Source organism: Fusarium coffeatum (genome assembly GCF_003316985.1).
Source record: "Fusarium coffeatum strain FIESC_28 chromosome Unknown BRIP53273_contig_164, whole genome shotgun sequence".
Classification (NCBI taxonomy): domain Eukaryota; kingdom Fungi; phylum Ascomycota; class Sordariomycetes; order Hypocreales; family Nectriaceae; genus Fusarium; species Fusarium coffeatum.
Genome location: NW_022157957.1, coordinates 52,448 through 78,717, shown reverse-complemented (window position 1 = coordinate 78,717; position 26,270 = coordinate 52,448). Strand labels below are relative to the sequence as shown.

Sequence of the window (26,270 nt, the reverse complement as noted above, 5' to 3'; positions counted from 1 at the left end):
GACACCCACAAATAATGCACAGACAGAACTCATGGCAAGGCGCTTGGCGTATCGGAAATTTAGCCAAACAGGGTATGAACTGCACTGCACGGCTGTCTGAACGTTCAACATCTAAAAAGCCAGCCCTGGCAGTTGGACAAAAACAAGACGGCTGCATCTGTTTGATCTGCGGTTGTCGTGACGATTGTGCGTTGGCAAACAAACCATAGCGCAAATCGCGTGATATCTCAACTTTTCGAACCTGCATGCATATAATGCCTGCATCGTTAGTGTCGACCTCGTACCGTTCAACTCGTGTATTATTCTCTTTTGTATCCCTCGTGTCTCACCAAGACCCGGGGGTTCATGGCAGAGTCTCTCACGGAGCCAACTCCACCGGCTAAGCCACCATCAACAGGGATTCTCCTTCTTTCAAGACTTCAAATTCCCCTGTCCGTCTCGTCATGCTCGACCGTGCACTCACCGAACGGCCAATTTCGCGATCATGAAAAAAGGGCTGGCGACATCGTACGTACGTACGTACGTACCTATCTCAGCAGATGGGCAACAGAAGAATTGTCCTCTGAAGCTAAGGCTGCCAAAATAGAGTGGCCTAAGTGCTGGTCTAAGCTAGCATAAGGCGACTAAAGTATTTCGTCTTTTATGCTTCTAGCGGCCAATTCTTCTAGCCTCGAGGAGTTCAGGTAAGCCTGCCGCCTTTCAGCTTATCCTCGAATAACCTCACGCTCGTTTTGTTCGGTGAAATGAAGGCTTCCTTTTACATGCGTAAGCAATCTCGCCAACTATCTCAGCAAAAAAGCCATGCAATACCATTCGACACGCGGACATTCCTATTATTATCACGACTGGTATAAACCAATTTGCGCAGTTAATTGCGATTTCCTTTCCATTCCGTCATCAACTCCATCTCCCTGCGTTGCGGTGAAGGAGGCCTCGGGGATATTGACAGATACTAGTCTCTCCTGTTGTGCGTTTGATGGGGTTGAGAAATGTACTGTACCCGAATTTAGCACACGCTGGTTCATCGTCATTTCGTGGACGGACCAGGCTCGATCTTGGCTATGGGTCCCATGGCATGTCATCTCAAGGTGGGATTCGGCCGCTATACCGAGGAACAAGGCCTAATCTGGCCTACAAACCCGCATCAGACACGTCCCACTATGACATTGCCATGTTATTCACGACAAGTCGAACGGTTTAATGCTTATAAGCTTTCATTTATAGGCGTTCATGCTGCATTGCCTGTTCTGTGTTGAAGCCTCATTAAACATAAGGTATATGCGGAGATTCTCCAAGGCGCTGTCTCTCCACATGTGACAATTGAATGCCTCTCCATTGTCTAATGTCTCTGCAGACTAATGCATAATAATTTGAATGCTGACATCTAGTAAATTATGTTAATTAATCGGACATGAAAACACGTACACGAAGTTGTTGCTCCTCACCACTGATAGGCTCTGGAGAAATATAACTCAGCCAGGCTATCTCCCTTGATGCATATGTGCTATACCTGTATAGGACCTATCAGAGTTTGCAAGTTCCTGACTTATACGTAAACGAACATGCAGTTCCTGCAATACGAGTTCCTGATAGCCCTGGTCCAATCAATCATGTCACTTCATCGGTGTGTCGGCTTCTAGTTTCCGTGCGTCAAACCCAAAGCCACTTCAAAATTCTGCAAGTCGAGAACCCCTAGTCAAGTCACTGCAGAAGGGAGATGGTGGATGTATGGATTGGGGTTTACCCGTTCGCAGCTGAAGACATGGCCAATAGCGTATAACTCTCCCTCGACTCGACGGACAGCCAAGTGGGACGGGAGGGCACATTATTGAAGAAGTCGTCAGCTATGTCGAACTATTGAGATTCAGAGAGTTTGACGGGTCAGAGAAAAGCCGAAGTCAGTAGTAGATCATTAAAAGATCCATCTGAAGGGGGCTGCAGTCTCCAGAAAGTGAAACCGAAGCATGAAGCGACGTAACAAGATCGCCCCTTATCTGCCCCTTACTTAAAGTGTGGGGAGCCATCCCATCCCGTCTTTGGACCCTGGATTTGAGCCACAGCCAAGAAAGTTTGTGGGGAGCACAGCCACAGACTTTTATCAGTTCACTCACCGCCTGCAAGATAATGCCCCGCTGCAACTTTTTTTGACTGGCAGAAAATTTGGTGAAGGCGCGCGAAGATCGTTGAATCGACACGCCAGAGTATCAAGAATAGACAAACACCAACAAAATGTCTGATACAGAGAAGACACACCCAACTCCCGCTCCTGAGGCTGAGAAGAACTTGGGCATGCGCAAGAATGGTGAGAGAGATTCCCACTTTATATCGCGCGCGACAAAGTTTCACAAGCTGACCACCCTATAGGCAAGCAATGGCATGCTCCCAAGAAGGCTTTCCGTCCTACTTCTGGCCTGAAGTCCTATGAGAAGCGATCGCAAGACCGCGTGCTGATGGCGCAGGTCAAGGCCAAGGAGAAGGAGATGAAGGAAGAGAAGGAGGAAGAGCGCCAGGTAAGTGCAAAATTTCTGTCTGTCTGTGTACAGAACCACCATCTAACCACCAAACCAGCGCAAGGTCCAGGCCATCAAGGAAAAGCGAGCCAAGAAGGAGGAGAAGGAGCGATACGAGAAGATGGCCGAGAAGATGCACAAGAAGCGAGTCGAGCGACTAAAGCGCAAGGAGAAGCGCAACAAGCTGATCAACTCATAAACGAGATGATGTATGGAAGTAATTCGGAAGTGGAATAGGGGAGAGGGGAGAAAAAGACACATATATCGACAGCATCATGATTTTTACGCGGCATACCTCAGACTACAACTACAACTTGCAACGGAAAGAATAGGTTAGAGAACTTGGAAGCAGCACAATATACCTCGGCGTTGGAATATGCGACTACTAGTACTGGGCGGAAGATGAGAGACTATATTCGGATTGCTTGGCTATAGACTAATTGCGGTCGTTTTCGCTTGCAATCTGGGCTTGCTCTTGGTTTTGATTGTTACCTGAACCAATCTCGGCTGCGCAAGCATGAGTTGAGGCCTCCGTTCTCGACCTACTTGCTGATGCTCTATATGGGAGGTAATGATATGGAATGATAGCACCCTGATATCCGTTCGGCAAATGCAGCATTCCTTGGTTTTGTCGCAGAAACCTCGCGTTAGCTTTGTGAATGTCGAACTTAATCACTAGCACTGTGGGTATAATGGTGATTATGACACCATATGAGATGTCCAATGTGGCAGCATTTGGAGAAACATTTGTGTAATGCCAACGTAGTAGCTTGATAAAATCGCGATCATTATATGCTACTATCTTTAGTGTCTATGAACGTATTCGGATGCTATCTCGACCTTCAGTGGAGATGTTACTCTCTAAACGGTAGTGGCATGTGAAACTGCCGGCCGCTTGTAGATATGGATCCACTAAACCATCTCCGAGGTTGACCATTCGACGATCGCCTGATGTAACCACGCAACAAATCCAGAAAATCAACTGCCAGAAGCCGTCTTGGGTAACCCACACCTCATGCGTCACAGGGTCCAGGCGTCTCTGTCGACTCTTTTTTTCTTCTCCAGCTGCATGTGAGAACGAATCGGGATCAGCCACACAGCTGCCCAGCCCAACCCAACCCAATCCAGCCTTGACAAATAACGCTCGCTCACGCCATGGCCTCCGCAGGCCTTACGAGTCCCAGAGACTCTGTTAACTCGGTCTCAAGCATACGCTCAGGCAGTCGTCACCAGCTTAAGCGATCCATTACCGAGCTCGCGTCACCCGTGAAGCTCAACCGTCGGAAGGAGAAGGAACGCGATCGATATAACGAGGACCGCGCTTCTCATGCACACCACATTTCTATCTCGCATCCTCTATCTCCAAACTCGATACACCAAGGCAGAGTATCAGTCGATATCATGCCGCGATCGGAGGGCGTAACACCGTATATGAGCCCCGACCAGAGTCGGAGGCCGAGCTTAATGCTCTCGAGAGAAGAGGAAAATAAGATTGCCAGCGCTTTTGTGCCGGTAGAACCAAGGCCGAGCAAAGAAAAGATCCAGGAAGAAAAGGCCAAGACGTCCTTGCAGGTCGAGTAAGATATATACTGCCTCTCCGTTCATCGTGCTGTTGCTGACCCGTGTACAGGGGCTTGAAGCACTCGCTGGTCGAACTAGGTACTTTTTCTACATCAACAGCCCGCCGACTCGACGAAACATACTATGCCGTACTTGAAAAGATGTCCACCCTTCAATCGACCGTTGCTGCCTTGAAGGAGTTAGCTGAGGAGTCTCAGAGCATACACCGAAATTTTGAGAAGGACGCCTGCGAGATTGAAAGCGACATCACGTCACAGATCGCCGCGATGGGCGAGTTCAAGGAGCATCAAGAGAACATCGAATCACTCACCACCCGTGTCCAAGATGGCCGTGCCAGGATCCGCGCTCTGAGCGACCGAGTCGACATTGTCCGGGAACAAGTCGAGCTCTGGGAGCGTCACGATAAGGAGTCCCAAGACAAGACACGGCTACGGCTGAGGGCCATAATGATCTGTATCACGGTTGTGTTCTTGGCTGTGGTGATCTTGTTCTTTGGCGCGCAGTATGTATCACTGAACAGTACGCGAGCGGGTAGCTCAGGGACGCCTCGAGTTGCAGAATCCTTCATCGAGTCGCATAAAGAAGCAGGACATACAGCACTACCTCGCCACAGGCTCGAGAGGAGCGATTCGCCATATTTGAAGAAGAAGCCGGCACATACGCCAAAGCATAGAGGGGAGGAGCTCCGTGCTTTTGATGAGCTGTAATGTTGGCGGTGCTCAGCATTACTTGCTTTTTTCGATACCCCATGATTAATGACATATCACAGCGCGCACATCGCATTATTTCTTTTGTATTCAGAAATTGGACATCGTCTGTAAAAATAAGAGTAACTAATATACTGGAAAAGGGCAGAAGACTAACAGTGCCACGCTACCTGCCTCTATCACTACAGGAAGCTCGGCAGAACATGGAATCAGGTCAATGGGCTACAAGGCTCTGTTGGATTGAGACGATGAAGTCTCATGGCTCCGTTCACATCACTCTAACACAGCCTGTAGTCTTATTAACCCTATGTTCTGCAGAAGACTTGCCTACTGCAGGGATACCTATCGTTATCTCTTTAGCTTTCTCCTTCGTGCATAATGCATAATAATAGAATGCAATTCGTATTTACTGGTTATTATCTGGTTCGTGGTCGACGATGTTATCTAGATTCTGTTCCAAAGTCCAACATACTCCACTACTACGGATGGGAAACGCATATAACCCTTTCTACACATGTAAATAGGGCTCAATGTTGTGCTAAGGAAACAGTACTCAACCTGGAATGGTCCTAGCTGAATCTAGGCTGAGGCAATGGCTGCTCAGACTTTCGAATCTGTTGAAGGGTATTGGTAGGTTAAATAGTGATTGCTTGCACCACAATCGAAGTGAGATACTTCAAGTACCATCAGTATCCATATACATGCAGTCACATATATTAATGCTAATAACATCCTCAGCTCAAGAGACTTACGCAATAACGTCTCATATGACCTTTGTTGACCCATGCATGTAAGGTGTGAAGCAGATTGGCAAGCAGCTACTCATGCGCCGAGCCGCAGTCGGCGCCACATTTCGGAGCCTCCGTGGCACGCATCTCCACTGCCGAGCCGTAGTCCGGAGCTCATCAAGAAATTGTTTGGCTTAGATTTGCTTTGACCAGGACCGCCAAGGAGCAGAGTCTCGTTCTGGTCAGGCTCGGGGAGCTTGTGAAGACAAGGCCGAATGTTCTCCGTGAGCCGGACCATCCCCAGACAATGCAACCTACTGGTCTTTTAAACGATGACCTTATTTATCGCAGCAGGGTTACCCTAAGTTGTGATGGAAGACAAATAGAAGGGTTGTCCGTGGTATATCATGGTCAGCATGAGCCATAGCAAATTCTTACATACTAACCTAACTCAACTTAAGTTACTTTACCAGTAAAGCACAGACTGGGCGTTGCGTAAGTCAACGTGGCGGGGCGGACGAAGGTGTTTACTCTCCATTGCTTTATTTCCCCAGTCAGTTAAGTCAGATGATTGGCTTATTCGTAATATCTGAACAATCTGGAGACGATGTCTAATCTCTCTTGTTTGCTTTTGTGGCTTTGCTTGGTCCAAGTTGCCCAGCAGCCACGATGTAAACGAGGTAGGATGAAGAGAGACGATGTATGTGACATTTGGATCAACATGAAGGATCGACTGTTTGATTTGAACGAAAAGTGAGTCAGTTTGGTGAATGGTGCTGTAAGACACTGTCAGATCGAGCCAGGACAAGTTGATATTGGATGCAAAGGCACGTTGAGTTGTACTTTATTCTGCACCAAGTAAAATGATAGATTGGGCTCGATGAGTCTATTGCAACGACTGATGATTTGCCGGAACATCTGCTCAGCCTTACGTTAACTTTTATAAGTTAGACTGTTTTCAATTACCAGTAAAACTACACCAAGAAAAACAGTAAGTGGTCATGGATATGTTGAGTTTCATGCCGCTCATCCATAGTACGGCAAAAACCACCCGAGAAGCAGGGTTGCGAGTGTCTGGGCATGTGGCTTGGTACTTGGCGACACACGTCATGCCCCTCGCTTTGGCGCTTAATACACGCAATTGCCCAGCGAAGTGAATCTCTTATAAAGGTTGAGAGAAGCCTAAAAAAAGAGAGTGAAGCGTCATCATTTTTCTCGTTTCTCGCGATTGACTGTCTGGACTCGAAGACACTTTTGATCTGTTCGTGATACCCAGGACAAGACAGGCAAGCATTACGTAGTTGCACCCCCTTAGTTTAACCACTAACTTAGACGAAGCTGACTGACTGCAGCTCTTGCCCCGCCATAAGGCACCGTATCGGTAGTTTACCATACCAGACCGAACCCCATCAATCCAACAATCTTTCAGGCGGAAACTATATACCCCAAACACCTAGAGTAACGACTTTTTTGGTATCCTTTTCTTTCTGTATCCTAGAAAGATAGCGATAATCGACATCTTGCATCCTCGAACGGTTCTCGATACCCCCGAATCTTACTTACACCTACACGAACAAACACGACACACTCCAGAATCTCGGCCATGGCTGCTGAGGCCGGAGATACGCCCGCAGTTGTCGCGGACGCTGCTGCTCCAGCTCCGTCTACTGTCGACTTGCCCGTGCGACCAAAACAAGATGTTGCGCCTCCTGCAGGCCAGACACTGACTGGAAAGCAAGAGCACTGTGAGTTGCGATGCGCTTTGTCCTTGTGGTGTAATGCATAAGCTAATACATGATTCTGCGTCCCAGACCTCAAGAGAGAACTTATATCTGAGCAGGTGAAGTGGGAGATCAACGAACTTAACTCTACTACCGCCCTGCAACGTTTCGGCGCACCGTTTCGATCCGACCATGGCGAAGTTCCACCTGAAGAGTCCGAGCTGCCCATTCTGCGATATATCTTCGTTCATCACATTCGCGATTTCCCTTTCCTAGACAAGGCGCGCGAGAAGGAGTTCTGGCAAGACAAACTGCAGGTGGTGAGTAATGGATCTATCACAACGCGATCAGCAGAGTGACGCTAATATGATGTAGTTTCTCGAGTCATTCGCTGGAAAGCAAATCTCATCCTCGGAGGATCGCCTGGAGGAGACGAAGCGACGGAAGCTTGCCATCAAGGCCAGGAAACTTGTGGAGCTGATGATGGTTTCCGGAATCGGAACATCATCAGGATTTGAAGAGCGCATTCGATTCTCCGAGATTGAGATTGTAGACAGCAATGCCATTGACACTGGTGTGATGCACACATTGCCCGAGGGCAACTATATCAATGGCTGGGACGTCAACGTCTCCGGCGTGAGAGTCACCCAGGTCAAGCACACGATCCGAAAGCACAAGCATGCCGAGTTTATCTTGCGCATCAAGAAGAAGGGCGAGTTGGAGCATTATGTTGGACGAAGGTACAGCGACTTCGCGAAGCTCCACAGCCGGCTGCGTACAGAGCTTCCCGGCCGTGTGATACCTGAGATGCCCAAGAAGAACAAGTCTGATACAACGACATCGATTGCTTTTACATCCATGTTCAGCAATGGCAATGAATCGGATGCCTCTTCTATCTCATCTGTTTCAACGAGGCCAAATGGAGTTACATCCATGCTATCACCAAGTCCGTCTCACACTCTTTTCGATATATCATGGTACTAACATTTATCAAGGCCACCGCAAGACTGACTCTGCCTCATTCCGATCGAATCGATCAAAGGGCCTCAACTCTCCAAGGCTCCCGTCTCCTAGGGTGTCTACTGAGGGAGGAAGATTGAGTCCCGCCATCCGACAAGACTCGGACAAATCAGACAAATCAGACCTGTCAGAGGTGAGCGGTACAGCTTAGCCCCGTATTTGAACCAAACTAACTAGAACAGCAATCCGTTGTCCTCTGGCGCGAGAACCAAAGAATCTCACTGAGAGCGTTCCTGCGATCTCTCCTGCACAACCCTCAGTTTGCCAATACTAATGCTATGCAAGAGTTCCTGAGTGGTGAACCTATTACCCCGACAGACGATGATGTCGAGGATATCCTTCGAAGGAAGGCGCTTGACGAGAAGCGTATGGAAGAGCAAAAACAGTTCTACGAGATCGCGAGAAAACGTGCCGCCGAACTTGATGAGTATATGGAACAGTGAGTCTTGCCTCGCATCAAAGACGAACTTGAACTAACCTTTCATAGATTCCGCCGTGATATTGTTGAGCGCAACGGCCTTACCATGCTATTCCAGGAGATCAAGGACAAGGAGACGATTGGAGATCTTAGCATCCAGTATCGCAAGTTTGCCGAGTGGCTTCGTATCGAGATTGCCGCCGTCATCTATCACCTTTTCCTTGCCGAAGACAACTCCCCTGAGCTATTTGCCCAAGCGAGACGTATTCACTCCCTCATCCCATACTCGGTCATCAAGAACGTCATTCGAATCGCCAATCCTGCGGCCGTTATGTCAGGTGTTCTCGATATCTTCTTGGCCCAACCATTCGGTACACGGTCGTTGATGCAGCGAATCTTCTCCCTGACACTGAACGATGGCATCAAGAGCTTTCAGAAGTCGATCGATATCCTCGCTACAAAGATTGACGACAAGACCTTCTCAAGCAAGCTCTACAAGTACACGCATGCGGAGGAGCACATCAAGGTTGCCATTCGTGAGGAGGCCGAGGTTGATGATGTGGATATCATCGTGGCGATCATGAGATCCGATCTCATCGAGCCAGGCCTGACAGGAGAGCAAATTCAACGACTTTACAATGCATATGTCGCTTTCAACAATGCGGTGGAGAATGTTGACGAGGAGTTACGCCAAGGAGCTCAACTCTTCTCGTACATGAAGCAGTACCTGAAGCTATGCACAAGGCAGCGGGACAAGGAGATGATGTTGCAGTTGATCGAAGAGCCGGTAACTCTTCAGCTCTTCCGAGACCTGTTTACAATCTTCTACGAGCCACTTGTGCGAGTTTATAAGTCCGCAAACGTGTACAACAGTGTCACCGACTTTGCTGTTTTCATCGACGACATGATCCAGGTATGAAGCAGGACTTTCTCAAGATGAAGGAAATAACTAACATGAAAACAGGTTGTTGATAAGTGCAGAGAGCAAGACGCTTCGGCAGATCCCAACCAGACAGTCCAAGCCTTTATCGACCTTTGCCAACGACATGAGCACAACTTTTACAAATTCGTACACGAAGTTCACACACACGATAACGGCCTTTTCACTCAGCTCATGGGCTGGATCGAGGGCATTCTTGAGTTCCTGCGTAAGGGCCCCAAGAATGGAACTCTCAACGTCAACGCATTGTTTGAAGGTGGCGTCAGTGCTGGAGTTTTAGACAAGGAGAAGGCGATCGCAGAGATCAACTCCCTTATCGCATGGCAAGAAGCACGAAAGAAGTGGCACAACGACAAGACACGACAAAAGATGGCGGCCGAGGGACATGCTGGAAACGACCTGATGCCAGCAAGTATGAACTTCAACTCAGCCGACTTTGGGCTTGACAGTGAAGACCTCGAGGACATGGCATACGACGATGGATCTGAAGACGAGGCAGAGGCCGAGCAGGAGGATGAGCTGGATCCCATTGAGGCCGAACGGCGTCGCAGAGCTAAGCGCCAGGATCGCTTGCGACGAAGCGCCGGAGAGCCTGCCAAGCCTCCAGTGGGAGAAGTCCACAAGTTGACCGACAATTTCTTGATTATGCTGCGACAAGTTCTGTCTAATTAATTTTAGCAAGATATCCTTAGTGCTGTTGTATACGGGTTATGATGAAAGAGAAGGATTGTATTAATGCGGATGGTATAAACCCATGATTAGAACGAGGAACATAGGAGTGGGAGTCGGAATAGAAGTTGATACCAGAAGCTGAAGCTATTTGATACACTGAATATATGGAGTTATGGATAATGAGAACGAGATTGTATTGGCTGTGAGGTTTTGGAGGCACGAAAACCGGACATTGAAGACCGGACCCGAAGCCTGTTTCCTCTTCCGGGCCCGGTCTTGACTCTTGACTTGGCAGCCCATGTTCACTTTCTTCAGCCCGTCAGCACATGCCGTCCCATCCAACTCATATCGTAGCGGGGGGAGATGAGGAGCCGAATGGCAAAATGCACATCCGCTTCGGCACGTGATGAGTTCGACTGGAAGGTATTGGCGTCATGGATTTGGTCTGTTACAGGCGACTTCTCCCGATCCTTTGGACGTTGCGACGGGTCAAAGATCGAGAGAGTGGCATTATTAATTGTATTGCAACGTAGAATCAGTCAGTCATGAGGATCAAAAAGAACATTGGCATCCAATTGGACGTTTGGCCACGCGTTTCGGTCCCAAGGAAACTCCATCGTCTACAACGCAGTGTGGTCATTGACTTCCGAGTCGACTATATCTTCAGTGGCTTACAGCGTCTCGACTGTCAAATGTCCCAGTGAATAGCGAATAAGTGTGCTGCTAATAAGCTATTGCTGATTGGTCAGATCAACCGAGGAGCCGAGAGAGTCCGTCCCGGTAGAGCCTCGCGAAGAGCAACAGACCCAGTAAAACATCAAGAGGAATAACTCAATTGGCTGAACCCATTCAATTGATTGAATCCCTCTCTTTCTCCAAAACCAACCTAACCAAACCAGATCCAACAAAAGTCCTGCTCCTCCGCCACCCGAGGATATCGTGAAATCCTACCCTTCGATTCTCCCCGCGGATGCAGTTTGGTCTTGGTCATTGTGACTTCTGTTGATGATGGCTTCTTCTATGGCAATGAGGAAGTTGGCCCTCGGCTCTTCCGTGAGTTCTCCCAGCCTGGCCTTTTGCGATGGCTTCATGAAAAGCTCCAGGTGGATTGACCTTGTGTGGCCATCGCAAGAAGCTTCAACGTCTCGTCAATGCGCTCTGCTAACATCTTCTTAGTTCACAAGGGCCGCTAGGTTCCCTACCCGAGCTTTCTCTACAACCCGACCTGTTTGTACGCTTTTCACCCCGATCAGCCCGCGCGACCTGAGATGCTAACGGATCGTCCGCAGCCCGAGTTATTACTGGAAACGGTCCCCTGCGAGCCAAGGAGGCTTCTCCTTTCGTGAGCAACAAATACGCTGTCATCGTACGTCCACTCGATTACCCACGAATCAAAGACAACCTCAATTGACACTTCTCAGGACCACGAGTACGATGCTCTTGTTGTTGGTGCTGGTGGTGCCGGTCTGCGAGCTGCCTTCGGTCTCGCCGAGGCTGGCTTCAACACTGCCTGTATCTCCAAGCTTTTCCCTACCCGATCTCACACCGTCGCCGCTCAGGGTGGTATCAACGCTGCTCTAGGTAACATGCACGAGGACGACTGGCGATGGCACATGTACGATACCGTCAAGGGTTCCGACTGGCTGGGTGACCAGGACGCTATTCACTACATGACCCGAGAGGCTCCCGCTTCCATCATCGAGCTTGAGAACTACGGATGCCCCTTCTCCCGAACTGAGGATGGCAAGATGTGAGTCTGGACTTTGAGTTCCGCCCCTAGTGCGGTCACTGACCTTGAATAGTTACCAGCGAGCTTTCGGTGGTCAGTCCAAGGAGTACGGAAAGGGTGGCCAGGCCTACCGATGTTGTGCTGCCGCTGACCGAACCGGCCACGCCCTTCTTCACACTCTCTACGGCCAGTCTCTCCGCCACAAGACCAACTACTTCATCGAGTACTTCGCCCTCGACCTGATCATGCAGGATGGTGAGTGCCGCGGTGTCCTCGCCTACAACCAGGAGGACGGCACTCTCCACCGATTCCTTGCCAACCACACCGTTCTCGCCACTGGTGGTTACGGCCGAGCTTACTTCTCCTGCACATCTGCCCACACCTGTACCGGTGACGGTATGGCCATGGTTGCCCGTGCCGGTCTCCCCAACCAGGATCTCGAGTTCGTCCAGTTCCACCCTACCGGTATCTACGGAGCTGGTTGCCTGATCACTGAGGGTTCTCGTGGTGAGGGTGGTTACCTCCTCAACTCTGAGGGTGAGCGATTCATGGAGCGATATGCCCCTACCGCTAAGGATCTTGCTTCTCGTGATGTCGTTTCTCGATCCATGACCATGGAGATCCGTGAGGGCCGTGGTGTCGGTGCTGAGAAGGACCACATCTACCTCCAGCTCAGCCATTTGCCCGCTGAGATTCTTGCCGAGCGTCTGCCCGGTATCTCTGAGACCGCTGGTATCTTCGCTGGTGTCGATGTCCGCAAGCAGCCCATTCCCGTTCTCCCCACCGTCCACTACAACATGGGTGGTATTCCCACACGATACACTGGTGAGGTCCTTACTGTCGACGAGAAGGGTGAGGACAAGGTTGTTCCTGGCCTGTACGCTTGCGGTGAGGCCGCTTGTGTGTCTGTCCACGGTGCTAACCGTCTGGGTGCCAACTCTCTTCTGGATCTTGTTGTCTTCGGTCGTGCCGTTTCGCACACCATCCGTGACAAGTTCAACCCTGGTGATGCCCTGAAGCCCACCGCTGCCGATGCCGCTTCCGAGCACATTGAGACTCTCGACAAGGTCCGAACTGCCGACGGCCCCAAGAGCACCGCCGAGATCCGACTTGCTATGCAGAAGGCTATGCAGACTGAGGTCAGCGTGTTCCGAACCCAGGAGAGCTTGGACGAGGGTGTCCGCAAGATGAAGGAGATTGATGGCATGTACAGCCAGGTTGGCATGAAGGACCGCAGCATGATCTGGAACTCTGATCTTGTTGAGACCCTTGAGCTCCGAAACCTGCTGACGTGCGCGTAAGTTTTATTCTTTCTTATGATGTATGAATCAACACTGACATGACGATAGTATCCAAACCGCCGAGTCTGCTGCCAACCGAAAGGAGTCTCGTGGTGCTCACGCCCGCGAGGATTTCCCCGAGCGTGACGACGAGAAGTGGATGAAGCACACTCTCTCTTTCCAGAAGGAGCCCCACGGCAAGGTCGATCTGTCCTACCGTAAGGTCATCGGCACCACTCTGGACGAGGCCGAGTGCAAGCCCGTGCCGCCTTTCAAGCGTACATACTAAGCTAAACGTTTACGGACACGAGGACGAGGACCAGTACTGGGAAGGAGTTTTTGTTAGCTTGTTGGGAAACTTTGCATGCATGATTCTACGCAGGGCAGCGTCTCCTTTGTAGCAAGATGTGCGATATATATATCCTTTGGGAAAGAGAAGGTGACATAAGTAGCGAGAGGATGGTCTCCTTGGAGTCTTGGGATAGAAGACTCTAGGAGGGGACGTGTATTTGTCGACTTTGTAGTTCAAAAGAAGTTAAGAGACTTAAAAGAAGATTTTCTATGTAATTGATATTCATGTGTCTGTTTCTTGAGTTGTTTCGAATGAGATGAGATGAGTGCAGTTCGTGCATGAAGTGTCCTTCGTTCTCGTCGTTTGGTGGCTGGCGTTCATTGTTCGTGGGTTGTTCTCGGTACAAAGAACAACATACAATGCTGCTCATCAGGAACACTGTTGATACAATAGCAATGCTTCAATATTGCTGCGTGTTCAGGATTCCGTCAATCTATAAAAGCCCTTCTATTACCAGAGAAAGGAATCTCATCTCATCCTCATCCAGAGAAGATTCACAAACCTCACCTCGCTCCCACACTCATCACTACAGTAATCTTTGACACTGCCACTTCATTTCAGCGATTTTACCAATTCCTTACGCCCAGCATGTGTAACCAAGTCATCCGCGACTCTGTCTGTTGGCAGTGTTCTACAGCGCTGGAGCCCTTTGGTAGAATCCGAGCCTGCGCCGACATTGTAGAAAACGGTAAGTTTTGCAAACTCAAGGAAATTCGTATTCAGGGTCCCCCCGACCTGCTCTGTCCTGCTTGTCTGAAGGAGCATAAGGGGGAGAACATGCGTAACGATAAGCAGAAGCTGGACATCAAGGCTTGAGCGGGATGAGTTTTAAAGCTGACAGTCAAGGCTGAACATTGAAATGCCGGGCCTGGAGCCTGGAATATGTAAGTCAAGTAAGTGCGAACGACGAAGGTCTCTTTTTCTTTGGTCAACATGGTGGTATTTCTATCTCGATCTCATTTGTGGTAAGTTTGTAGAGCAAGGAATGAAATGATACTTGATTTGCACTGGAACATCTATCTATGTGAAGCAGACTCTTCGTCGAACAGTAATCTCTCTTCTTCATCCTGAGATGAAACAACAGCCTTGCTTTGTGATGTCTGTGTCGCCCTCTCATAGTACGATATGACAGCTAACAGAATGTGAATGAAACTAGAAACAAGGCCTGTCAGTATCGAGGTCAAGGTGTACTAGGGTGAGAAATTTACACTTTGGCAATACCGAAGCATCCGAGTGTTCGTCTTCCAAGATGGGATTCGTCTTTGGTTGGAGTTGAGTCTGAGATTTGATGGTCGGTAGGACCGAAATAGCCACCAATAACAGAAGAGACTATGAAGGCGACGGAGAGAATGAGATCAAAGTACATATGTATGGATAAACTGAGGCTCTGATGCTTTGTAGTCCATAGCTGTACAATGACTATGGAGCTCCATATCAGAGTGATAACGAGCTGAAGAGAAGCATAAGTAAGGAAAGAGTAGACGCATTAGGGAATGACTTACAAGAGGTCCAAATACAAGGACAGGAGTTATGTCATGGCTTGAACCAGCAGCGAGGACTGAGACGATAATGAGAAGTAGCGCGTCGATAGAGATGGATAGGAGACGAATGTTTAGCTTGACAGTCCATAAAGGTCCTCTTACAGCCGAAGAAGCTCTGTCTTGGGTCATGAGCGGCTGTGGCTGATCGTCTTGTTTCAAAGCTGTCTCGAAGCTATCAGGATACTCTAGTCCCGCCATTGTAAGTGTAGCTGACCCTACCATACAAGAAAGTGAATAAGGAAAGGAAGGAAATACTGTTACATGAGAAATAGAAAAATAGAAGGATCAAACTGTGATACAAGCTGACCGCTAACTTTGTCAAACGGATCCTTCAGCTTAGAATATGGGTATAAGTTTAGAGCCAAGATCCCTGCGTTTGAGCTACCGGACTATGCCTAATGAGGAGTTGATGGAGGCTCAGCTTCCGACAATTTTGTACACGAGTTGGGATGAGTTACCATATGTATGTCAAGTGATATATAGTTCAGCCGAAGTATGTATGTATCTTGATGTTTATGCTATAATAACTACCTATGCAGTTGTTGAGAGGTTGGGATAGAGAATGTGAATCTAGATCTAACCAATCTTAAAATGGTGATTTTATACTGTAAGTGGCTCCAAACTATAATAAACCTTCATTCAACCTTACTTTTGTTCTTTATTTTGTTGCTCGCCACTTTCTTCATCTTCAGTCGGCGTTGCTACAGCCTTTTCTCGCCGAGGATGCCAACCTCCTTTCCAGCCAACCCAGCCATCTTCTCTAGGACCTCTTGCAAGAGAAACCAATATCGACAAACACACAAATGCAACTATCCCAAAGTTAATATAATTCTGTAATAGGAAATTGGTTGTGGAAAAACTTACTGCTCAAGCCGCCACTTCTCTTCCAACCTCCACTGGCGTACAGTCTATTCCCAGCCGCTGTACCAGTCAATTGGCCAGCGAAAGCCAATGCCATATAAGCCGTGTTGACTCGATTGCGAGCTTTGGGGTTAATGCTGAAGATGGCTGCGCGGTTGGATACCTGGGCGGTCTGCATGCCGACGTCTATACCTATAGCTTGGAGAACAGGTCCTGCAACTGTAAAGTTTCCAGTAAATGTTCCTATGATAGCTCCTATCAATGCCAGAATCTGGCCACCGATTGTTGATAGCAGAGGGACGAAATGGTCGATTAATCTTCCAATCAGCGGAATAGCCAATATAGTCGCAAGGGCTGTCAACGAGAAGAGACCAATCTGAAGAGACGTATAGTCGAATGGCGGCGAAGCGAGTAAGAAGGTCAATGTTGTCCAAAACGATGTAAACACAGCCGACAGCGTAAAAGCGATAAGGCACGCTTGTATAAGGACCGGCTCTGTAACCATCATATAAGGAATCGAAGCCAGTGCACGGAAGTAATTGAGACCATCAGGATTCGTAGATGGATAATCCGGCATGAAGCAGAAGAGCACAACACCCATGAGATACTGCAGACCGCAAGCAACCCAGTAGATGTTACGCCAGCTAGTAAAGTTAGTCACAACTCCAGATAGCAATCTCGCCATCAAAAGACCAAGCATCAGTCCTGACGTGACAATGGCCAAAAGAGACGCCTTTTTGTGCGCAGGCGCAAAGTCTCCAACAAGAGGAACCATAAGTTGCGGCGTGACAGTGGTAGCACCGCATAAGAAAGACAAAGCCCGGAAGACGGTGAAGTCATTCGTGACACAAAGTCCTATCCACTGCATTCGTGTTCTGTCAGCAGCTGAAAAGGGTAGTCATGGTCATAAACTCACCATTGTTGCAGTGGCAAAGACCAAACTGACGATGAAAGGTCGTCTTTCGAGGATATCCCCAAGGGGAAGAACAAATATCAGTCCTGCTGCGTATCCTGACTGTAGAAGTGTTGCTACTTGGGAGGATTCTTCGTATGAGACGTTGAATGTTGCGGCTATCTTATTGAGAATTGGCTGATTGTAGTAGAGATTCGCTACTGTAATGCCCGAAGCCTATATTCATCAGTTATGATTCCATTGGAACCAGGTCATCAACTTACCATAGCATATAAAAGACAATGTCCGATAGTCAAAGCTGGTGGCGACTCATCGTTCCATCGACAATTCTTTGGTGTCAAGAATCTTCGAATCCAACTCGACTCATATTTTGAAGATTGAAGGACCACATTGCTGGAGCCTATCTCTTCTGTCGATTCAGCTGAACTCTCAACTTTGGTATCTTCAGCAGAGTCTTGCACGGGGACTGTCTCCTTGATGCTATCATCAGGGACATTTGACCCCTCGGGTCTATTCGAGGACGTCATCGTAGCTCAGCAATCACCGCTGACGGAATAATATTAAGAAGCAACAGTTAGATGGTGATAAGCATGTTTAAATAAATAATACAATATGCAAGTGAGATTTGAGGCGGTCATATAGAGGTTGTCATGATGATGGGAGAAAATTAGTACAGGCCAGTCAAAGTGGATTAATAGTAGACGATCTCCCTAATGGAGTTTCGGAATAGCCAGCTTTGGAGCTACAGCAGATACGGACAGACGGACAGACGGCGATTATTATCTCCCTTGTTTTTTCTCCTATTAATCCATGATGGGGTTAATGCTGTGTAGGGAGCAGTGCAGTTTGCCGGATATAAATGTCCGTAAACCCGGCTTTGAGACCAGAGCCCATTAGTCGCCAAGCTAGGGACACTCATCTATGTTGAAGCTTAATTGAACAGATTGTCTCAGTATCACGACGGTTCACTCTTGTTCTCAAATTACTGGGACAAATAACTCAATTCCCAGTCTAGTCCTTTTCATGAATGACATCTACTATAACGTGACTGGCATATAAGTTTTACCTTATCCATCCCTTCTTTTTGCAATGTTCATCATCCTCAAACCCGCCAACTCCACAAAGAGCTTAACTTAACTCATCTCGGTTTCATAAATCAAACGAAAAAAGGAAACCACTCTGCCGGTAGTTTACCTCTTCTTGCCCTTGCGCTTGTTGGCCTTGCCCTGCGAAGCGCCGGATGCCTTGGCCTTGCTGAGAGAATCAGTGCTCTTGTCGACAAGCTCAAACTCCTCGCCAGCAGAGTCGGTGCTAGGAGTAGGCTGGGGGTCAGAGTCATCCTCATCAGCGTAAACCTCGAACTCGTCCTCAGAAGACTTCTTGGAGAGGAAGCGGCCAGCGGTGATGTTGAACAGGAAGATCGGGGCGCGGAAGACAGCGGTGTCCTTGATGGTAGGCTTGGCGAGCTCGTTGGGCTGTCGCATGTTAGTTTAGTCGTATTTGATGAATTGGTATAACTTACATCAAGGAGGTACTCGTGAACTTCTCCCTCATCATCCTCTCCCTCGAGGTAAACGTCACCAAGAGAGTCAACAACGAGGATCTTGCCGTTCTCAGCAACAACACGCTTGCGAGCACCAGTGGGGCCGACAGTAGGAGTAGGAGTAGCATTTCCAGACTCAGTAGGAGCTTGAGTGCGGCGGACCTTCTTGACGGGCTTAGCACCGTCGCGCTTCTGGGCCTTCTCGTACATGCGACGCTCTCGTCGGTTCTGGGGCAGAGGAGGAGCCTCTTCCTCTTCGCTCTCGGCCGCAGCGGGAGCAGGGGCAGGGGCAGGAGCAGCTTCGACACCGGGGATGTTAAGACCGCCACCCCAAGCAGTTTCACGGGCAAACTTGATGTAGCGCTCGACAAACTCGGTCTGACGCTTCCAGCTCATGTAGAGGGTAAGGTAGTGAATACCGCCACCAACGACGAGGAACAGACCAACCATAACCGTGCCCAGGCCGGGTCGATAGCGGTTGTAGTAGTAATCGGTGCCCTTCCAGAGAGGGAAGCCATTGGAGAGGAAATGGTCGTAACGGTCGCGCTCGGGGCCACGGAGGATGTTGGCAATGAGGGACAGACGAGCCTGAGCCTCGCCAGCCTTCTTGACAGCGGTCTTGATCTCAGCATTGGTAGGAGGCTTGACCTTCTCGCCCTTCTTCTTGTCCTTTCCAGCCTTGGATCGCATTGACTGCCTGACCTTGTCCGGGTGCAGGTTTCGGGTCTGCCTGCGGTAGGCCTTGGTGATGTCGTCGAGCGAAGCAGAGGGAGGCACGCCGAGGATGTCGTAAAAGTTGGCGGCAGGGTCGGTCTCGTACTTTGAGATTTCATCTCTGATGCGGAAGATTTCGCGATCTAAAAGCAGAGCACAAGGTTAGACAAGGCATCACAGACAGAGACAGAAATATGGTAAACTGTACCTTCTTTGCTCCAGGCGCTGGCCAGGGGGCTAAAGAGGGCGAGAAGCCCAACAGAGAAGTACGAGATCTTCATCTTCAACTTGTACTCCTTGTTCGGAGTGATTGAAGAAGAGGAAGAACAGAGAGAAAGTATCCAAAGGGAAAGAGAGAGTATGGGGAAGAAGAAGAAGATGGGAGAAGGAAGGAAGGGAAAAAGTCCAGGGGGTGTAACGGTTCCTGGGCTAGTTAAAGCTGGAGCCGTAAGGTAAGGTAAGATAGCTTGCCTTAAGTTTAGGTAGATCTGGACTTTCTCTCTCTAAATTATCCCTACCTTAGAGGTACGGTACTTTTTTTTTTTAGTGGAGGAGGGGACCTATTGCAGAAGGCCAGCTGTCCAATACTCAATACAAACTATTGCTCTACTGATTGGTACGAACCTACCTACGAAAATGTCAAACGCCTCAATTCTAGGGTTTGTCTAACAAAGAGAAAGTTCAGTCTGGGGTTTGTTCAATTGACCGCTAATTAATTGGTTGGTTAATTGATAGCTGTTTTGGGGGTGGTTGTTTAAGAACAACGAGACCCTTCGAGTTGCACTATTCGGAGCTACCAAGCAGGGGTTTAAAACAGCACTTTAAATGTACTAACCATATGTACCTACAGAAAAGTTACTCGAACTTGACTCAATTGATAAATTCCAACACCAAATAATCAATCTTTGTCGTCGGATTTAACCAGATCTACTTGATACTGTGACCTTTGCTGTAGATGTCGCTCAAAAAATGCCCTCTGACGAGCAAGGCCATACTTCTCTGAACCACAGCAATGTCCGCCACCAGGAATAAACAGAAACTCATAGTTCTTACCGGCTTTGTTCAACGCATTTACCATTTGAAATGTTGAAGACGGATCAACATTGTCGTCGAGATCCCCAACGATCAACATTAACGGCCCCTTGAGATTGGAAGCATGTGTGATGTTGGATGACTTCTCATATGCTTCGTCAACCGGATATCCCATCCACAGCTCATTCCACCATATCTTATCCATACGATTATCGTGGCATCCCGAGTCTGCTATGCCCGCTTTGAAGAAATCGCCATGATGAAGCATTGCTGCCACGGTACTCTGACCTCCTGCTGAACCACCCATGATTCCTACGCGGGACAAATCCATCCATGGTCGAGTTGATGCAGCGCTCTTTAACCAGGCAATATGGTCTGGGAGACCCGCGTCGTGAATATTCTTGTAGCAGACATCGTGGAAACGCTTGCCGCGCCAGTTTGTGCCCATTCCATCAATCTCTACTAAGATGTAGCCTTTATCTGCCCATTGTCGTTGATGCGAAAAAGGCAAGAAGTTGTTGGCAACGTGAAAGTCGTGTGGTCCAGCATAGATGTAGTCAATAACGGGATATTTCTTGGTACTGTCGAAGTCTGCTGGTCGAATGATGTTACCGTATATAAGGGTCTCACCATCACGGCCAGTAGCAACGAATCTCTCTGGTGAAGACCACCCTTCCTTTTCCAAGTCTTTCAGGTTCCCTTTCTCAAGCTCCATTATCTGATCTCCCGACTCGCCATCACGAAGGACTGTAGTAGGCGGAAAGTCGACCCTCGACCAAGTGTCTACCAGGTAGCGCTTATCGGGAGAGAATGACCAAGAATGAGTTCCATTTCCCTCTGTGAGATTCTTGAAATCCGACCCATTGAAGTTGACTTGCACTAGATGTGCATAATACGGGTCTTGACCGTCCTTTAGTCCATAGGCCAGAAACCATATTCGACGAGTGGCTTCATCTATAGACTCAATAGAATGAACCATCCATGGTCCCTTTGTAATCTGGGTTTTGACAGTACCGGTAGCTATGTCAATGAGGTAGAGATGATTGTATCCATCCCGCTCACTCGACCACAGAAGTTCATCAGAGTCTTCGAGGAATTTGTAGTATGACTTTGTGTAGTCGACGAAAGTGTCACTCGTCTCCTCAACGATCGTTCTGACCTTCCCCTCAGTGTTGATACCGATTACTCTAACATGCTGATGACCGCGCTCATTGAAGTAGAAGAAATACTCTTTGCTGTCTTTGTTCCACCTAATGTTTCTCATCTCGTAAGGGTTTTTGAACAGTGCATCCTCTGTTGGTATCTCACATTGGCTCTTGAGATCAAAGAGGCGAGGCCTGTCAACTCCCACACGGTCTCCTGGCTTGAGGTATTCCTTCGTATGTAGCTTTGGCTCGATCTGATCCTCTGGGGATGATTCCACAAGGTTGATTTTGTGGTCTTGTGCTGGAGTATGTTGCCACGCAATTACGCACTGCCTGTCTGGCGACACGTACATACGGCCGTTTTCAAAACGATTCTTCTCGCTACCGTCTTTGGACAATTGAACATCTTGACCATTGGGGTCTTTGTACCAAAGGTTGAAGTCTTTGACATGGCAAGTATCGTTCTCAACTTCAGCAGGGCCCTCAACCTTAGACTTTCCGTCACCGCTTGGCGGGGATGCTTCCGGGATAGAATCACTGAGATGCTCGATGATGGCAACATGGTTTCCCGCATCAGGCGCAGCATAAACTGCCCTGAATTTCTCGTCAGATTGGTCTACCAGCCGCCAAACATGGCCCGAGTAAGTCATCTGTCGCTTCGTCTTTCCATTGTTGATTTTCATGTAGTACATAGGCTTTCCATTGTAGTCTACCCAGTACACCTTGAGTATTTTCCCAGTGCGATTCAGGAAATCGACGGTGACTGTGCCTCCGGCATCATTGTGAGGAGAGGGAACTTCTTCCTTGAGCAGAAACTCTGGCTCAGTTACAAAATTACCTTCCCACTCTTCAAGTTTGTTGTCTGGTCCGAACTGCCATTTGCGATTGTCAAAGCGGAATCGGACACATGATTCCTCGGGTACAGGTTCGATCCAAGTCAGAGACAAGGCTTGGTCGTCAACTTCCTCACTTGTCTTTTGCCGCAAGACCTCAGCGAGTAGCTTGTGATCAAATGCTAGCTCACGGCGTTTTTGAACCGCGTCAACGAGGAAGAACTGATGTTTGCCTGTCTCAGGGCTTTGTTTATACCAAAATGCGTTCCCGCTTGGTAGCCAGCGAGGCGTAACAGTCGTCGACTGGATGCATCTTTCTGCTAACTTATCCATAGTCTGTGTACCGAGTAGAGGGTTAGCAAACAGAGAAAGAGATTGGGATCAAGATCAGCCATCTTGAGGGTTTGTCGTGCTGGTGCCTAATGTGAGGCACAGAGTCATCATCGATCAGCTGAGCCAGGTGCATGCAAGTAGCCGCATTAGTAGTTAATTTTCGAGCATCCAGCAAGAAAAAGGTTAGTATGCAATGAAGTGTGATATAGTATAGTATAGATGTTGGAAGAACAGGGACAGACTCGTCTCCAGTATCCAAGATTCGAGGGTGTAAGTTGTGTGTCAGTGCGTAGTGGGAAGGTGGGATGTTGGATGGTGGGGGCGGGGTAGGGTATATAAGTTGCAATTGTAACAATCATTTTCACCAAGAAAAGCAGCTTGGCGCAGTGGAAGCGCGGTATGTTTACTCACACTCACTGAGTTAAAAATTCGTACTAACTCTCCATAGCCGGGCTCATAACCCGGAGGTCACTGGATCGAAACCAGTAGCTGCTATGTTACAATCTTTTTTTGACACTTTTTGTACCAGTTACTTACTTCGATGTTTTCTCCTGTTATTTTTTTATGCTTCTAAAACAACAGTGTGTGTCTAGAAGTTTGGCATACATCTATGCCATTTATAACAGCGCTCATCTCTATTATATCGAGTGCTCTGGGCTGATCTTCTATTAGTTCGGCTGGTAAGAGGACGATATGAGTTCACATTTTGGATATAACTGATCTCAAACCGTGTAACTCAGCATTTCTCTCATTAACTAGGACTAGGTCTTTCCGAATGTCCTTCTTCTCCTCCCGATGCTTCAAGATCTGACTCATCTGGATAGCCTGGCAGGGCTTGGGACATAAGATCAACGTAGCCTAAGTGCTGGTCGAAGCTGGCATAATATGACCAAGTTGTTTCGTCTCTTATGCTTTTGAGGCAATCCTCCTGATGCCTGGTCCTATCCCCGACTAAACCTGCATCACTGGAACCTGGGAACTGAGAACTGGAGCAAAGGGAGCATTGGGGTATCAACAGCTAAACTATCAAAAGCATAAACCTAGCAAAGTCGTGTGCACTATCTTGTGCGAAACCCATATGCTGTGCACTCCTCATTTCACATAGCTCAAAGCTCAGTTTCCAGATATCCTCCCTCCAGCTCAATCACCTGCCTCCTGAGGGCGCTGAGAGCTTCCAAAACTTGCCCCGAGCACAGCTTCGCTCAACATATCGGCTGTTTTACTTTTTGCGAAGAGTCATAGAACGCTCGCGCCTGCTATTTCCACCTCGTCGGCGCTTGGGAGTACGATCGACGTACTCATCATCGCTATCGGCTATATTGATGACAGTAGGTGCATCGCTGAATACCTCGGGTGGATCTTCCATCGGAACGTCAGTGTCGACTTGATCTTTTTCTTTCGGTTCTGTCTTCGTAGTTTCGAAATCGACGTTTTGCGATGCAATGCATTGGTTCTTATACCATACCGCGAACTCAAGACACGATCCATCACTGATCATGCGAAGATCATAGTTGATGCAGCGGAATGTCTTGCCGTCTTCGCTGATGTTCTTGGGCAGTTTGGCCCATATCTCGTAATCCAAAGGGGCAGTGATCGTGCACAGTGTCCTGACTGACTGATCCTTCCGATTCGGGGGTTCGGCGGAGTCGGAAATCACGATGTCTATTTGAAGACCCTGCTCTACGCTGAGTAGAGCCTGGTAGCAAGAGAAGGAAACTGGCGCGTAGGTAGACACCGGATCGCCCTAAACATTCAGTCAGTTACTTATACCAAAGTTACTGGAATGGAAACTGACTTACGATCCCAACGTACCACTCGGTTTGGTCAACGGCAATGTAGGCTTTGTCGTAAATGCAATACTCACGATCCCGTATATCATGCTTGTTCGCGTCGAACGGGCAGTCGTTAAAAACAGTGCCGTAATTATGACGCGAGATTCTAGAGGTTACCACGGCAGTGATTGAGTCATTCAATCCAGTGCGTGATAGACCGTGGAGAACGGCACCTCGAAGAACAGCAGCCCACCTGTGGAATGATCAGTCAATGAGCTATCGCTATAGTTCAAGCTATACATACGGGTTTTCTCCTCTCTTCTGGAGGATATCCGACTTCTTGCCGAAAGTATCTTTGAGGCATTCATACAAGTACTTGGACCTGCCGAAGCCTCCAACCAAGAAAATGAACTGAATTGTCAGCATATGTAACCGTTTTGATGGAGCGGCTTACATTTGGCGATTTCTGGTATTCCTCCTCAACTTGTCGGATTTGGGTAGCTACCAATGCCTTGATCTCTTTAACCACCGGCTCATACACCTCTTCACGAATTGCTTTTCTACCAACAGCATTAGTCCAAAAACGAGTCCCGATATAGTGTCAGTGATACTCACGCTTGAATAGTGAAAGAATCAGGAAAGAACTGCTTGTCGACATTTCCTTTGTAGAGCAAGTCCATGCTGTATGCCGTGCTATCCTTGCAGAGCGATGCCTTGATGCCGGCCTCCCAATCATGCTTCATGATCTTGTGAATTGCCTGGAGTTCCAGATTTCTTACTATTTCCCGAGGGATGGTTCGTTTGAGAAGTCCGCGGAACTTCTCATCGAGGAATATGCCACCACAGAGACCGCCTTAAAGCGTTAGCATACTACTTCGAAACCTTGATATTGGAGCAACACTTACCGTCCCCCTTGACGCTCTCACTCACAGTAAAGGGGTTCAGTTTCTCGATCTTGTAGGTAATGATGTCCTACACATTAGTGAGAAGGTTAGTAAAGGTTATGAAAGGCTAGGAAGGGTAACGGGGACTTACGACAGTACCACCGCCCGCATCGCAGATGACAAAGTGGTCACCAACCTATAGAGATGGGTCAGCATCCAGTTCTAAACGAAGGTGAGAAGATTGATGTCTTACGTTGAGCTTGTATCGACCAGCATTCTCCTTCAAACAAGTCAATGCAGCGGCCTCGGGTTCAGAGATGAACCCATACGTCGTATTCCCCTCTTTGGTCACATCAAACAGACCAGCGATCTTCATAGCCTCGACCATCCGTATCCGAACATAGTGAGGCCAGATAGCGGGCAGAGTGATGACAAAATGAACGCGATAGATGTCTGTACACCGTTCCCCCTCCGCTCGTGAGATCTGAGGGAAGCTGTGCTTCCAAACCTGGCGGAGATAGTCTCCAAAGATTTGAACAGGCGTCTTGCCCAACTTATGCATCAGTTCCCGAGCTTCTTTGACTTGAGAGTTCGTTCGCACGTTGGCGGGAAGGTCTTTTTCGTTGACGAGAAGGAGCTTGAACCAGCGCAGAACACCTTCTTTGAGGGGTGTCGTGTAGCCCCAGGTGGGATCCTCATCGTCGGAAGGAGGATAGAAGATGCTAGACGGTGCCTTGGCAGTATCTCGATGATAGTTTCTAGCTGTCGGCCAATCTGTGACGGTCTGGATAGACTCTCCCAGTTTGCTCGAGACTTTCCAGGCGACGCCAGAGTACCTGTAAACAGAAAATTGTAAGACGAGTGGGAGAGGGTATGAGTTGAGAGAAGTATCTTACGTTGTACCGAAGTCGATGGCGATCACCAAAGTTGGCGGTCCTTCCCCTTTGGTGGCCATCTCTGCTTAACTAACGATGGTGGTGAGAAGTGGCTTTGGTGTTTTCGCGCTCGACGGAAGAGAAGTTGTGCAGTGAGGGGTAAGCA

General features: G+C 48.5%; 6 protein-coding genes across 6 annotated transcripts; 4 read left to right on the top strand and 2 right to left on the bottom strand.

Annotated features, from left to right (window-relative positions):
* Window positions 1-2,229: 2,229 nt before the first annotated feature.
* FIESC28_07424 (uncharacterized protein) lies at window positions 2,230-2,709 on the top strand (the record flags this gene model as incomplete). The annotated part of the gene is made up of 3 exons (XM_031161564.1): window positions 2,230-2,302; window positions 2,365-2,510; window positions 2,569-2,709. 3 exons carry the CDS (start codon window positions 2,230-2,232, stop codon window positions 2,707-2,709), a joined length of 360 nt encoding a protein of 119 aa, XP_031014374.1.
* A 956-nt stretch (window positions 2,710-3,665) lies between these two features.
* On the top strand, window positions 3,666-4,798 carry FIESC28_07423 (uncharacterized protein; the record flags this gene model as incomplete). The annotated part of the gene is made up of 2 exons (XM_031161563.1): window positions 3,666-4,087; window positions 4,141-4,798. 2 exons carry the CDS (start codon window positions 3,666-3,668, stop codon window positions 4,796-4,798), a joined length of 1,080 nt encoding a protein of 359 aa, XP_031014373.1.
* Window positions 4,799-7,129: 2,331 nt separating this feature from the next.
* FIESC28_07422 (uncharacterized protein) lies at window positions 7,130-10,297 on the top strand (the record flags this gene model as incomplete). Its single annotated transcript, XM_031161562.1, has 7 exons — window positions 7,130-7,271; window positions 7,338-7,567; window positions 7,623-8,193; window positions 8,243-8,400; window positions 8,450-8,706; window positions 8,755-9,598; window positions 9,650-10,297. 7 exons carry the CDS (start codon window positions 7,130-7,132, stop codon window positions 10,295-10,297), a joined length of 2,850 nt encoding a protein of 949 aa, XP_031014372.1.
* A 1,008-nt stretch (window positions 10,298-11,305) lies between these two features.
* Window positions 11,306-13,595, top strand: FIESC28_07421 (uncharacterized protein; the record flags this gene model as incomplete). Its single annotated transcript, XM_031161561.1, has 6 exons — window positions 11,306-11,350; window positions 11,474-11,528; window positions 11,587-11,663; window positions 11,719-12,047; window positions 12,100-13,323; window positions 13,376-13,595. The coding sequence occupies 6 exons, from the start codon at window positions 11,306-11,308 to the stop codon at window positions 13,593-13,595; spliced, it is 1,950 nt and encodes a 649-aa protein (XP_031014371.1).
* Window positions 13,596-14,862: 1,267 nt separating this feature from the next.
* On the bottom strand, window positions 14,863-22,573 carry FIESC28_07420 (uncharacterized protein; the record flags this gene model as incomplete). Its single annotated transcript, XM_031161560.1, has 10 exons — window positions 14,863-15,108; window positions 15,161-15,371; window positions 15,849-16,008; window positions 16,064-16,922; window positions 16,977-17,189; window positions 17,237-17,483; window positions 18,168-18,448; window positions 18,496-19,373; window positions 19,439-19,654; window positions 20,284-22,573. The coding sequence occupies 10 exons, from the start codon at window positions 22,571-22,573 to the stop codon at window positions 14,863-14,865; spliced, it is 5,601 nt and encodes a 1,866-aa protein (XP_031014370.1).
* Window positions 22,574-23,792: 1,219 nt separating this feature from the next.
* On the bottom strand, window positions 23,793-26,184 carry FIESC28_07419 (uncharacterized protein; the record flags this gene model as incomplete). The annotated part of the gene is made up of 9 exons (XM_031161559.1): window positions 23,793-24,317; window positions 24,373-24,598; window positions 24,650-24,756; window positions 24,800-24,905; window positions 24,961-25,198; window positions 25,251-25,317; window positions 25,381-25,425; window positions 25,483-26,065; window positions 26,126-26,184. The coding sequence occupies 9 exons, from the start codon at window positions 26,182-26,184 to the stop codon at window positions 23,793-23,795; spliced, it is 1,956 nt and encodes a 651-aa protein (XP_031014369.1).
* Window positions 26,185-26,270: the final 86 nt, after the last annotated feature.